This window comes from Rhinolophus sinicus, chromosome 16 (assembly GCF_057876585.1).
Source record: "Rhinolophus sinicus isolate RSI-liver-muscle chromosome 16, RSI-T2T, whole genome shotgun sequence".
Classification (NCBI taxonomy): Eukaryota; Metazoa; Chordata; class Mammalia; order Chiroptera; family Rhinolophidae; genus Rhinolophus; species Rhinolophus sinicus.
The window spans coordinates 115,110,654-115,126,006 of NC_142516.1; the positions used below are offsets into that span (position 1 = coordinate 115,110,654).

At 40.1% G+C, this 15,353-nt stretch overlaps 1 protein-coding gene across 3 annotated transcripts in view; it reads left to right on the top strand.

Moving 5' to 3' along the window:
* WWC2 (WW and C2 domain containing 2) overlaps positions 1-15,353 on the top strand; it is a 170,471-nt gene that overhangs the window by 105,156 nt on the left and 49,962 nt on the right. For all 3 annotated transcript variants that reach the window (XM_019736137.3, XM_074329862.2, XM_074329861.2), the window contains 5 exons: positions 2,929-3,008; positions 7,628-7,757; positions 9,757-9,903; positions 10,519-10,592; positions 14,024-14,266. In XM_019736137.3, the coding sequence (XP_019591696.2) occupies positions 2,929-3,008; positions 7,628-7,757; positions 9,757-9,903; positions 10,519-10,592; positions 14,024-14,266 (674 nt within the window). The remainder of the gene's footprint in view (positions 1-2,928; positions 3,009-7,627; positions 7,758-9,756; positions 9,904-10,518; positions 10,593-14,023; positions 14,267-15,353) is intronic.

Below are 15,353 nucleotides of genomic sequence, written 5' to 3' on the forward strand. Positions count from 1 at the left end.
TTTTGGGTTATCTGTTGTTTTAAAATAAAATGTTACAGTCTTTTTGGTAAAAAGCTCTTGGGAGTCCTGTCAGAAGTAGAAGTACATGTGGAATGAGCTGTTGATTACTGATGGCTCTTTGGACATGCAGTAGTCTCATAGTAAAACTGTAATGTCTTTCTGATACACTGAATTTGCTCATTGCTCTTCATGAATTACAACACCTTCCAAATCTAGTTCAGATGTCTCCTCCTCCATGAGGTCGGTCAGCCCACATCCCCAGTCCTTTCCTCCTCGGGATTCCAGTGGCATTGTTTACACTTCTCTCTGTAATTATAAATTGGGCTTTGCAGCACAATTGTTAGAATTTCCCTAATAAAATGTCAGTGCCTTAAGGCACAAACTTGTAAACACTCAGATAAACTCAACAGATCGATTATTAAATATCTTCTATATCCAAAGTATTGTGCCTTAGGTCTACAAATACAAGTTTCACACAGCACGTGTCCTTGTCATTTTATTCCTCATCGTGCCTAGTATTCCTCTTGACTTTTTTTCTCTTATATTCCATTATGCTCTCTTTTTTGCCTCCAATTCTCTTGCCACTACTTCACGGTGTGTTTTGTCTCTTCCTGTAGTAGATTTCTGAGATGAAGATGGCGCACGCGTGTTTCTGAATGCTCTTCTCTTTTCAGTACACATGCGCTGTAGGTGATCCTCCTTATTCTCACACATTTAAAACATCATCTTTATGTCAGTGACTCTCAATTTTGTATCTGTAGTCCAGGCATTTCTTTTGAACATCAAGTCCACATATTCCAATTGCCTTTGAAGTCTCACGGGTATCAGAAAAATATGTTAAAGAAAACCCTGTCTTTCCCCAGGTTTTGTCCCACTCTCCACGAAAGCACCTCCATGCACCCACCGGGCAAGTAACTATCCTGGGAGTGATCTTTGACACGTCTTCTCCCTCACTCTCCGCACTGAGTCCATCATCAAGTCCTGTTGATTGTCCCTCCAACATATATTCTTCCTCAGGGCTCTGCTCGCTATAGCACTGCTCACTCACCAACCCCCAGTGCATCTGCAGTGGCCCCTTTTGGCCTCTCTGGTCTGATCACCAGAGTCACCACAGAGATCTTTTAAAATCTTAAAGCAGATCATGCTTTAAAGTCCCTTCTTGATTCTTACTGTCCTTAGGATAAGACTTAGAAATCCTCAACATGATTTCAAGACTCCATATAATCAGGCCTTCTTTTCCAACCCAATCTCATGCTACGTACCACCTCTATAATACAGCAATGGTAGCATTTTTTAAATCCCAGAGATTTGCCGAGTTCCCGCCCACCTCCCCCCAGAATAGGGTTTGTCCACAAGCTGTACCTTTTGAGAACCACTTTCTACCAAGTGAAGCCCCACTAACCCTCTTAGCTTAAACATCATTTCCTCAGACAGGCTTTATCCAACCCCTCAGACTAAATTAGGTCCCATCTTCCTTTTATATCTTGAAGTTTCCTGAACTTTTCCTTCATCTCACCTATGGTAATTGGCAAGATTTATTTCATTAGATGGTAATTTGCTCAATATCTGGCTCCCCATTGTTCTATAAGACCATTGAGGGCAAATATCATGTCTGTTTTGTTCATACTTCAGACCTGGGACCTGACATACCATGTTTCCCCGAAAATGAAGCCTAGCCGGACGTCTTTTGGAGCAAAAATTAATATAAGACCTGGTCTTTTATATTATATTATATAAGACCAGGTCTTATAGTAAAATAAGACCGGATATTATATCATGTTATATATTATATTATATTATATTATATTATATTATATTATATTATATTATATTATATTATATTATATTATATTATATTATATTATATTATATTATACCGGTCTTATAGTAAAAGAAGACCAGGCCTTCTTACTAATTTTTGCTCCAAAAGACGCCTTAGAGCTGATGGTCCAGCTAGGTCTTATTTTTGGGGAGACAGGGTAGTGGAGAGCCAGTAAATATCTGTGGAAGGGGTAGAATAAATAGGAGATAAAAATTCAAAAGCATATTGAAATACTATATAATAGAATGTGCTTAAAACTTAAGGCTATAACTTAACATATGGAAATAAGTTTCTGACAGCCATTTGTAGACCTCTAGTTCATGACTAAACCAGGCTTTTGCTATCTTTCTGACATAAGAGATTTTATTATTCTTATTACCAAAGAATATACTTGACAATAGGATGCAATATTTTTATCAGTTTGATATCAAATATTTATTGATCACCTACTGTTTGGTACTGTTCGAGAAGCTTGGGATATAGCTGGTGGATGCAGCTTATTTTCCTGTGGGGGACAGAAAATAAACAAGTACACAGAAAATTTCAGCTCTTGAAAAATACTACGAACTAAATAAAACAGATTAATGGCATGAGCGGGGTGGTTAGAGGAATCCTATTTGAAAAGGTAACATGTGAGCTGAGACCTGAGTGACACAGAGTCAGCTATTGGAAATCTGAGGGGAAAGCCTTTGAGCACATGCAGAAGTGCTGAGACAGGTGCTACCTGACAGGTGTGAGAAGCAGAAGCGTGGCCAGTGGTCCTGGAGCGCAGCGAAGCAAGGATGAGTATAAGCGTCTAGAGTTAGAGATACCTCGCTTTAAAGTTCTGACTCTCCCCTTACTGGTTATGTGTCACAGCATGGCGACAATAGGAATGTTGCTAAATAAGATGATGAAGGTAAATATTAGTAATAAGGTACATTGTTGGTAATTTAAACATAATTAATCTAGTCTCCATAGAATTTATGTCAAGGAGAGACTAGTAAAGTGAATGTTCAACTAAGGGTTGTGTTTATGTGTTTAATAGTTTACTAATGGATTATGTTTTAAAACAGTGTTGCTAATTATTTACAAACATTTATATTTACCTTGATTTCTCATAAAAGGTTAAAAAGCTGAAGAGGGAACTCTCACAAATGAAGCAAGAATTGCTCTACAAAGAACAAGGCTTTGAAACACTGCAACAGTGAGTATAAAAATACTGAAATTGACTAGAGTAATTCAAAGCCCCCTAACTAATACAAAGAAAATAGAGGTACGGACTATGTAAGAGATTTCTCAAAGAAACATAAAGTAAAAAGTCCAAATTTCTCGACTAAAAAACAAAAAAGCAGTCAACCGATCAAAAAACTTGGGAAAATCTATATACTTTGAAAAGGTCTCAAGTATTTATTAATCATTGGCGATCCAAAGAAACCAAAGTGAAAAACTTAACTTTGTGTCCTGGGCACCTGCCAGCGGCTGTAAGGTTGAGATTCAGAGCTGAGAGACAAGGCACAGAAGGACCTCTCTGTGTTCTTCTCCGGGTCTGCCCTGGGTGAGCCTCCTCCCACTGCCCTGGGCCAGGCTGGAGGTGTCCCTCTGCCTCTGTCAGCCCCAGGCGGGACCTGGAGGCAAACAGAATGATTTCAGGAGCCCGTTGGGATTGTCAGCAGAGGAGCTTGAGTGAGTTCCTCATTTCCCAGGTGCCTTCTGTCCTTTCCAGTTGTATGCTGACGTCTGATGGGCCCTTGTCATAGCTCGGCCTGCGCCAGGTTAAATGACGATGTAGATGACAGAGGGTCGCAGGAACTGGAAACTCCTGCCCCATTCCCAGCCCCTGGAAGCCACTGTTCTCCCTGCTAATGAGGCCCAGCTTAACTAAACCCTGACAGGCTCACCGAGACTTTCCAACTCACAGTCCCCACCCACAGGGGCTCGGATGCAAAGGAGGCAGCTCATGGCTTCATAGCCACGTGACCAAAGAGAGGGTTGAAGGCGTTTGTTATCCCTGGAAAGGCGTTCAGCTGCTTTTGACTTCCCTCTATGGTACAGGACTTCATGCAACCAATCGCGTTGCAGTATTTACAGGGATTTCCCATAGTGGTGTCATGTTCTTACCCGCACCTCCCTCAGTAGCAATCCAAGGCGGTAAGGCATCACCCCTTTTAAAGATCCTGTGTGTTCGCTATTCAGGCAAACATAAGCTGATTGTCCTGTATGTTTGGATGATGAATGACACTCTTGAACACCAGTCATGTGACTTTAGTTTCAGACAATGGTTTTATTTCATTTTTGCCTACTCACCTCGTAACCCTGACCATGAGATTCTCTCAGATGCTCCCATCCTAGTGGTTGTCAAATCTGACTGCATATTAAAATAATCTGAGGATTGCTTAAAAAAATACCTTTCTGGTCTCTACCCCAGGTATATTTTATGAGATCCCCAGGTGGTTCTTAAGTATACCTATGCTCTAAGAACTTATGTTGGTTGCAGAGCTCCCCTAAAAACTGGGCAGACCTAGAATGACACAAGTGTGTTATTTAGTAATTGTCAACATAAAGGAGGGCTTTGCGGCAGGAGTGGAGAGAGAAAACAAATTTTGAAGAGCCCCACAAAATGTTTAGCCATACGTTAAACATTTTCAAGGCACGTGAAATTATAACTCATGTCACCACCAGGGATTAAAGGTTAGCCAAACTTGCTGTTTTTGTTATATTGATATAACAGTGCTGTATTGTTTCAAAGCAGTTTGCTTGCAAGCAGTTTTTATAGGAATCTAAGGCATGTTTAAGAATCTGTCAATAACATTCCACAGGAAAACAATAGACATTTGTTGTAGAAATTCAGGCATTCTCTTGTAATGATTCTAATCCCTTGAACCAAGAGTAGAAAGATATGATATCTCACATCCGAGACCTCTCCGGGATCTTAACTATAGACAAAATAAAGCTGTTTTCATTCAAATGTTAACCACCACACTACTAGAACATTGAATAATAATTGACTGAACCCAGAGACCACACTTTTCAAGAAACCACAGTCCCGATACTATAAAGGGACTTTCACTTGGGATTATGACAAAATTTATTTCAGGAAGATTTAAATAGAGTCCCACTGCAGGCTTTTGTAACTTTTCACTTATTCATAATAGAATGAAATATTTTTGTTGAATCTGAAATCACACTAACTTAAACTCAGGCGTTTATTTAACTTGGTCCAATAGTTCATACTAGACGATTGAATGTGGTTTTATTCTTTACATTTATTCATTTCAATCTGTGATCCCAAATTTGACTTTGGCCTAAGCAAGGGTATAGCTTATATGTAGACGGATACCAAGAAGAAACATATTTCCACTTTGCCACCTCCAGTGTTCACTCAAAACTGTGAAAGGGAAAATGATGAAACACCCAGAACGCCAAAAGCATATATAGATTCTATGCAAGTTTGGCCCTAGGGGGCACTTATTTTCAAGGGATGTCGTACAAAATCATAATCTCTTCTCTTTCAGAAGAGACCAAAAAGACATAGGGGGGAATTAATTATAGGGTACACACAACCCCCCCCCCCAATTTTTTTTAATTGTAGGGGAAAATGTAAAACAGTATTTCCCAAATTAAGAACCAAAAACACAGTACTTTGTTTTAAAAATTAGCAAATAATGCTAATATTTTATTGTCAGTTATGGTCAAAAGAGAAAAAAGACAGAGGATGAAAAGTGGAGAAGAAAAAGGAGAAGCATGGCAGTAGCAGAAAAAAGCAACATTTAAAGTAGAGAGGTTCAAAGGAGGCGGAAGCAGGGAAAAAAGACCAAAAGGGGCTCCCTGGTGAATGCTGAGCTGAGAGGGCTTGTTCTTGTCGTATTCAACATTTAGTTGAGCCGTGGATACCCAAGAAATTGTCATCTATCTTTAAAGCTCCCCGAAATTAAAATTAGCGGTCCTGAAGTAGTCCTGCTTTTGTTTTTCAGTATTAAAGTTTATTTCTGAAAACAGCTTACCTGCTTTTTTATTTTCAAATGATAAAGCTGACTTCTGAATTAAAGATTTGTTTTGCTGTTAAATTCTGAAAGTTTTACACAAATACAAAGAAATTTCTTGGGCTTTAGAAATTCACTTTGACACAGTTTGAGACACCTATATTACTTGATATTTCACAAAAAACACAGATTTTTTTTTTAATCAAAATAAGCCTTTGGTCTCAACTAAATTTAATACTTAAGAGACCCAATGATTTCATTGGTAAATCCCTTCCCAAATAAATGAAATTAACCAATATTCAAAGTACTTCCAGTGTCTTAATCAAATCTTCTAATAGTCACAAGAGCCCCAAGCTTGAGTCTTATTTTGAGGATTGTCACTTTATTAGCTAAGTGTTTAGACAATTTAGGAGCTAAATTTGCATAAACTTTCTGGCCTTGGTCTCTTTATTTGGAGGAAGTATGACTAGTAGATCTCTAGGATCCCTTCCCACCTAAACACTGTGTATATGTGTTTAATTCAGTGATTTCATTAGTTGTACTTTATTATCAGATAACCTTATGATGAAATTTATTTTATTTTCTTAGGTTCTTTAAGACTTTAATTGCCTTGTTCAGCAGCTTAAAATGTTTACTAAAATAGCACTTGGGGAAATACATTATCCATACACTACACTTGTTTGAGTAAACTTTGTTTGGAAGAATGAAGAAAGATGGCATTTTGTGTGTCTGCATATGTGTGTTTTCAGATTGTAGCCTTCACATTGAAATAAATATAAATCATCAAATGTTTTAAACCAAATGAGCTCAGAGCTCATTTAATAGGTGGCTTTTCTCTGTGGATGTGTCCGAGAAGGAGAGCTGTTGACTGATGGGGTAGAGGCTTAGCCCTACTTCCTCCAGTGAAGCCCAGTCGTGTTCATAAAGAACCCTGGGTAGCATCGGTGGTGGGAGGAACCAGGAGAGTGATAGTGAAGAAATTGTTAAACCATTCTTTAAAAAGAATTAGGTAATTTGCTTGGGCCCTTCAAACACAAAGAATTAGGTTACGTGAAATCCTCTGACGTAGGGTGACATGTGAACTGTAAGGACATTTGGTAGGCAGCTCTGCAGGGGTCATAAATCAGCTCATTGAAGAGCTCTTTATTCAATGGTAGCTGACAAATGAACACAGCTGCCCTTCTGCCTTATTCCTAGGTTTGAACTCATTTAGCAAGGCAAGCAATTTTATCCCGACTCAAGACTATGACAAAAATAGAATGAATACTTTTCAGATATTTAAAAAGAAATGAGAAAATAACTGCATGATCCTAATATTGGAGGGTGCTCACTAGTGTAAGTAATAATCACGACCGTTCATCAAAGCCCTACCAAACTGTAGGCACTGGTTTGGCACAGACATTCTGGCGCGTACAATTAGTGATGATTCGGTAGCTCCTGTGGTTGTCCAGTGTATCGGCATCTCTGTCCGTCTGTGAAATCGTTTCCCCATGTCCTTCACCTTTCTCAGGGTGGAGAGCAGACCAGCATATGATGAGGCTCGAGTTCTGCCAGCAGTGGGATCCCCCAAACAGACTGAAGACGAAAAGACCGAGTCTGAAAAGGATTAGAAAGGGCCCTGGGTATAAGCTGGGGAATGGGAGGAATCTTAGCTAGAAGTGATTAGAGGAGACAGGAGGAGAAACGCTCGGCTGGAAAGGAAGACCCTGCTACGTGAGAGTCAGGGAGTAAGACAATCAGCCAGCAGAGCAATCCCAGGCCCGTCCCTCCATCTGTTTAATTTGCTCTCCGTCATTCTGTGATTGTTTTTCTTTTTCCTTTTTTCTTCCCCCTCTTTTAACAGAATTGATAAAAAAATGTCTGGAGGCCAGAGTGGCTACGAACTTAGTGAAGCTAAAGCCATTCTAACTGAACTGAAATCTATCCGGAAGGCTATTAGTTCAGGAGAAAAAGAAAAACAAGATCTGATGCAGGTATGTTCTGGAACATTTGGTTAAGTCAGACTACTACTTCTGGGGCCCCAGAAGCTCTCCTTGCGGCCTAAGTTCACCATCAGAGTCTGGATGGCCCTTTATCATCCCCACCCCATTCGTACAGAATTTGGTCCCATAGATTGTTCCAGTCGCTAAGGCTGCCTTGGAAGAAAACAGATTGGTTCCAAAGCTCTGATATGCTTATTTGAAGGCAGGCTTTGGATGGTCTCTGAGACAGTGGTGGTGGGTTCTGGATGGAGCCCATATATGGAGGTTAGCGTGCTTGTGCACCCTGCAACTCACAGAAAATTCCATATGGAACCCTGATAAGTAGGGTTATCTAAACCAGTGATCCCAGGATATGTAAAAGGCATGTCACCTGTCTTCAGTAGGTAGAGGACATACCTTGAAGGGATGGGTATCTTATGTAAGGAACTTGGAAAACCTTTTCCCATCCCCGCTGATTCTGAGGTACTAGCTAGGGGTGGGTAGGGAATGCTGACCCAGCAGGGGAATAGCTATATACAGAGGGTGCCAAAAAAAATAAATGTGTACAAATTTTAAGAAAGGAAAAAACTGTATTAAAATTGTTATACTCAATATATTTGTATACCGATAACAAAAGATGAACACAAGTCACGTTTGACTTCTGCAATTACAAGCGGTGCTCAAAGTGGTTACCATCAGCATAATTTTAATACAGTTTTTCCTTTCTTAAAATGTGTATACATTTTTTTGGCATCCTCTGTAGTTACCCTAGATCTGCTAGTGGCAGTAGATCCCCTCAGTACACCTGTATAGTTCTCAGCTTACGGATCTTAGCTCCCAATAACCCAGCCTCGTGTGGAAAAAACAAAACAACCATTCTACCTTCTGAATATCTCTATTTAGCAGATATAGTCAAGTGGTTTTTTTGAAGAGTGTATCTCTTCCTCCTCTTACCCTCCCTCCATCCCATAATTATCACAAACACTGAGAATTCTTTGTATTTCAGATATTTTGAGCTCTTTACCTAACTGAGTAAGGATTTAGTTTGTGTCTTTGGGAAAATGTTAGAGCCAATGATGATTTTGCATTCTTAATAGACCTCTACATTTAAATACCATATTCAACTACTTAATATCAGTTTTCAGAGTGCTAGTTGAATTGGGTAAATATTTTTGAACCCATGTAATTTTGCAATTTGGGAATTTTGAAATAATTTGATACTTCTTAAAGTTGATAATATGTTTCTCACCATTTTTATTAGTGTTTTGTAAGTTTGTTTTGTTTTGGTAGCAATTTATATAAAATTTTTCATGCTTTCATTTGCTCACATCCTCCCTCTAAAGTAAACTCAGTATTATTAAACCTGGTGCTGGCAGCAGGCACTTTCATTTTTGATTATTCAGTTTACCAAACCAAACATGTCACTATAGGTAGTGCCATGCAGTCCACATACAGACGGGCTCTGGTTCGCTGCAAGTACTGTTACTTCTGGGCCTCAGTTTCCTAATCTCTAATGTGAGCTAAATAATCACTCAGGTCCTGTCCAGATGTAAAATGGCATAATGAGAGAAGTCTTCTAAGTAAGAAGTTGTCTTGCTATACCTAAAATGAGATTGTATTATAGGTATTCCATGTTTTCATAATTTCTACTACATAAAGTAAGTAGTTCTTATTAAAATAGAGACTTCTTTTTAATGAAATTTAATAAATAAGAAATACATGTATTAAATATAAAGATACTATTATTCACAGGATGAATAGTTACCAGGCTGTTTTGGGAATGTTAAGATAACCTGTTTAATATGTTCTCACATACTTCCCAAGTCACATGTGTGTATATGCAAAATTATATTCTACTCTTATTTTTTCAATAATTTAAAGAGCTAAGTACCTACTAAAAATTAAGTTATTGTTTTTTTCCATTGAGATTAGCTCTTTAATTTTACCTGGTGGGGAAGTTTTGTACTCTTAAATGTTAAGATTTATGAAGTACTTTGTCTTCCCTGCACAGAGTCTTGCTAAGCTGCAGGAGCGCTTTCATTTGGATCAGAGCATTGGCAGATCTGAGCCAGACTTGAGATCCAGTCCTGTGAACTCTCATTTCTCTCTCTCCAGACAGACCCTTGATGCCGGGTCACAAACAAGCATCTCCGGAGATGTAAGTTACCCATGTGGAAGGACTGGCCCCAGCTCTGTCCTTGATGGACCTTAATTAAGATATGGATGTGTGTTCTCCCATTTGGCATGCCATTAGCAGATTTTCAATAAGGTCCCAGTTAATTTCATATTCTATTACTTCTTTGAATTATGTGCTATAAAAGTAAAACAGGCACAGATCAACAGTAGGGCCTACCTATTTGAAAAATTATTTTTTAAAGTTATTTAGTTTCTATTTTATGCAGTTGAAAGCTAAATGATGGAAATTTTGGCTCATAAAGACAAGGAAATTAGTTCTAGTTCATAAATTTTATTGACCTGTACACCCTTCATAAACTCTGAGATACCAGAAACATTTACCTGATACTTTTTTATCTTGAATTTAATGTGTGGAGAAAATGATGTTAAAGTCTTTGAAAGACAGACAAGCTTGAATTAAAAAGAAATGTTTTGCCCCTACTGAGACTTTAAAGTAAGTGCCTTTTTAAAATGGTGTTCTCAATTTCAGTACCATCTTCTTTAGTTTTTCAATTACTTGTGCTTCCCAGAAACAAAAGCAGTTTACCTTCATCCATTAGCAGAGTTAATTGACTTTTTCCCTTTTGTTTTTTACTAGATCGGAGTGAGAAGTAGATCAAATTTAGCTGAAAAGGTCAGGCTGAGCCTACAGTATGAAGAAGCCAAAAGAAGGTAACAATGGGGCAGCTGTTTAGTTCAGTGGTCAGAGGGCTCCAACAGTGTTCGCTTTCCTAGAATTAATCTTCATTCCTATAGTGACATCTGCTGGGCACTCCCTACACGTTCTTACTGAGATTAGCCTTTAGTTTTTTTGGAATGAAAGAGGTGCAGGGTCCCCTCTCTGTTGCTTGTCTCTTCCATTCCTCTCCCCACAAAGCTGAAGAACAAGAATTACTAAGAAGTGTGGGAATGAAATTGTCTCCTTCTCTTCTGGAAGAAAGAAGCTTTGCGCTTGTACAATACTTACAATTAAAAGTGCAAAGATAGAAACATACAGTGGCCCAGGTACAGGACTTGATAGCAGTTGATGAGTTGTAAGATAACTAGCTGTACGCACATTCCTTTGCTTTGAAAGGAAGACCTCCTGCTAAAGTCCTTGAAGGTACTGAGGTGTCTGTTCCAGTGACTTCTGGGAGAAGGAAGACAGATGCTTATTTTTCCTTTTCCTCGTAATCTAGTAAACCCTCTACTGTCTTTTTCTTACCTTGTGACTCTGAATGGGTAAGGCATAAGACACTTCACCATTCTTATCTAATAGGCAGGCTCAACTTGTTTTCATAATATAGGACACTTTACTTATTTTGAGGGAGAGAGTCATACTAATACTACATCTGATATTATTTTCCTTTTAAGAGTTTAAAAATGCTATTCATATATCATTTAGGAGTACGCTTGGGGGAAAACTGCATTATCACCCTGCAAGGGACAGAGAAATTTATCGTGTTTCTCCCTGAGCATGAAAAGCTCATCTGAGAACCTGCAAGAGTGTCATGGTTTCCTACCATAAGGAAGACGGTCAGATAGCTATTAAAGCATATCCATTGTTATTGGTGATGACGATAATTTATAGGTAATTGGCCAAAGTCCTTTGGCATTATCCGGCCAAACTAATTATTCGCTCTCCCTAAATATAGTATTTGCCTCTGTGTATCCTCTGTTACTAATATGTCTTGGTTGTCCGATTTACCGAAAGAGCCCAAAACTTTGTTCCATAAACTAGTCACCATGTAGGGAGATTGAGCAAGCCACTTGGTCTCTGTGGAAACATTTTACTTGGCTAATTTTAATGCCTATAAATTTTCCCAGGTAGATTATAAATTTCTTGAGGTAAGGAAAACCCATGTACTTTATCGTCTGCTTCTCAGTGCCCAGGGTAGTACCGTGCTCTCACTGAAGGCTGAGAATTGCTTTGTGGTTTTGTGACCTGGGAATATGGAAGCCTGTGGTGGAGGTTGTTTGCAGCCCTTTGGCTGTGAGCATGCCAACCCTTTAGCAGTTAGAGCTCCTGGGTTCTTCTGTAAACAAAGCTCAGGATTTGCGCCTGGTTTTCTGAAGGACAGTGAGTGGCCATAACTCAGAATTAATCTTGGAGAACCAGGCCTCATGCCCTGGGTTCTTCGGGGCTTCACTCAGCTTCCCTTGGATCGGCTATTAACAGTTCGTTCCATCTGGAGCTTGCACAGCACTTCTCGTCCCAGGTGTTCCCCCAAATCTTATGTTGTTCCCCAGATTTAGTATACCTTTCCAAATAAAATTCTAGATTTACCTAATGCCTGATCACACAAGTCATAGGTGCCATTCTTTCCTTAATCACAGTGTTGCTGCCAGTTCGATTGGTTAACTCAATCCCGTCAAAACGTAAGGTGCTGGTTCTTTCCCTTTTGGTTGCATTGCTGTTCTATTACCTAATTCCGGGTTTTATTTTAAAGTTACTAGCGATGCTGACGAGAAGGTAAATCTCAAGGGTTTATACATATGTTGAAAATGCTTTTTCTTCCTCAATTCTGAATATGTAAAGAGGTGGGCTGTGTTTCTCTGAAACCTGTTTTCTCCTCCAGCCTTTGTTTTATGTGCTTAATGAAGCTAATAATATCATGCTTATTTAGCATTTTGATGATTAATTTTCCAGTACATTGAGACAGTTGTTTATGGTTTTGTGGTGAAAGCTGAAGAATAGCTGATGTTGGATCTATCATAAATGCAGATGGTGGGTGAAAATCAGAAGTGCGTTATATATGCAGCGCCACTTTAAGGTGGCAATTTTATTTTTAACTAAAACAAGAAACTTACGGCACAGAATGTGGTACTACTTCCATCTTTGTCCTGATAATATTTTTTGTTCACCTTTTTTCTTCCCTTCTACAACTTCTTCCATCAAAAAGGAAAAACGAAATTCTGCCTTTTTATCTGTTTTTTATATTCTGGTATGTGCTGTAACAATGTCCAAAGTAATCATCCAACCTTTTTTACGGGACTACTGTGTCCCGTGCCAACATCACTTGTGTTCGTAGTTTATCTTGATCTTGTGCTTATGATCAAAATAGCCATGTGCCATTTACCTTGTGAACAATCCAGGTTGTCCTCACAGTGCCGCAGAGCAAGTTTTTTGATTCAGGTGGTCAGAATATTCTTACTGAATCGGGAGTTCACTTGACCATTTAGTGTGAAGCTCTGGACAGAGTGAAACCTACAGTCGGGCAAGATTATGAAACCAGTGAAGTTTCCCTTTGCTTTTTCCTCCTCCTCTAGTCCCCGTCCCCTCCCTTCAGCACCTGTTGTCACTCTGGTGGTGCCTGCGCTACTGGAGGTCTGCCAGGTAGTCTGCTCCTGTGCAGCCAAATGACTGTCTACTGAGGAAAACCAGGTCGAATGCAAGGATGTCTACATGCCAGCTCAATAAGCGGTGTAGACACCAATCAACACCCTGATAGGGAAGAGATTTCACAGGGCAGAGCTTCAGGAGAATGCGGGTGGAGGAAGCCAGCCCCTGTCCTCTTTTCTTGGGGATGGTGGAGCCTGGATGTATTGACTGTTTCAATACCCATTGGCCAGTCTGCTGCTCTCTCCTCTCCTTTTCCCTTCCCTGACTGGCTAATATCCTAGTTGCTGCCCAACCTACCTGGGGACCACCATTTGACTAGGGGACAGTGTCTTTTCCTACAGGAACAAAATCTATAATAATGCCATTTCAGGCATCATTTACCTCAGTTTTTTTGTTTTTTTTAATGGAAGCCCTCCAGGTATTTCTCCTGTCACCCCACAGAGGCAGTCACACATCAGGGCTGACCTGCACAGGGTTCCCAAAGCTCTCTGCTTTTTAAGCTTCTGTGTGCTTTGACCTTCACCATATTTTTCAGATAGGTGAATGTGCTTACTCGTATGTTAAAGGTGGGAAAATGAAGCAGTTGACAACTAAGTATAGCGTTGGGCCCAGAGACTAGGCTACAGGCTGTTGCTCTTACTCCTACCAGGTGATCACACCTTTCTCTGGTGAGGTTCACTGAGGAACTTCAGCATTTAAACCCCAAACCTGGCATGGTTTGTGTTTGCCCTTTCTTGGGAGTTCTACGTATGTGCTCACCTCCTTTCTCTCTTTATTTTAGTATGGCCAACTTAAAAATTGAATTGTCGAAATTGGACAGTGAGGCTTGGCCTGGGGCGCTGGATATTGAGAAGGAGAAGCTGATGCTGATTCATGAAAAAGAAGAACTTTTGAAAGAGCTTCAGTTTGTCACTCCACAAAAACGTAGTCGAGACGAATTAGAGCGCCTGGAAGCAGACCGGCAGCGGTTGGAGGAGGAGCTGCTGTCAGTGAGGGGCGCGCCCAGCCAAGCTCTGGCTGAAAGGTGGGTTTTCCTCCCTGGGGACAGGACAAGTGAAACCTGTGGGTGGGTCTTAGCTGTGCCTGGATGCCATTTCCCTGGTCTCTGGAAATCTCAGTTGCATCTGTCTTTAGTCACCTAAGACCAGCACAAAAGGACTTTCTTTCTGGAGAGCAATAAAGCACACCTTCCTGCTGCCCCTCAGTGCCAGCTCTTCTGTGTTTGTTAAGAACGTGAAAATGCCCGTGACAGATGCTGAATAACTGAAGAATGTTGACATAAAACCAGGAATGCAGTACCTCATTGACCGAGGCTGACAACAATAGCCATAAAGTGTTGCACTCTGATAAGAAAGATTATCTGGACTGTTACAGCAACTGAAGCTTCCTACTCTGGGTTTTATTACTTACAAGAATGCAAAAATGTATTGCTTTTCATTTCACAAGGAAAGGACAGGTTGCTCCCTTTGACATCTTAACAGATCACAAAATGTTCAGTTGGATTTTGTTTGTCCTTTGAAACCCTCTTCTTCTGAAGTAGGTGAAATGTAAATACTGAGCAATTTTCTGATCTCTGTAAGAACGTGTAAAGTGATTGTTTAACCTAAAATACCAGTTCTGTAATCAGATCAGCTGGAATATTAAGCAGGGGAGCCTCTGTGTGGCAGTTTGACAGGCACACATCTGCACGGGAGGCCTGTGTGCAGGCCCTGATGACTGATACAGGTGCATACCTGTCTCAGCCAGAGACCACGTAGCCCTTTAGAACCACTGCACGTCTTTAGGCCAACAAGTGAGGAGCAGTGCCTGTGCCAGAATGTCAGGAAAGAAGTTCACATTCGTATCATTCCAGGTAACCTGGAAGTAAGTTCAAAATACCCAGCCACAATGCAATGGCCTGTGTATAAAACACCAGTCATATTTTATGTGCTATGTAGCACTTAATAAATGTTACATAATCACGCATGTCTAAAGTACCAAATCCATCTCAGCTGCCCTGCTCTGTAGTAGCTGGGCAGGGCCTGTAAACAGCTCTTAGCTGTGTTCGGGGAGAGAGAAAACAAGCATTTGCTTGTTTGCTTTAATCAGCTTTTACAGGCATGATGTCTTGT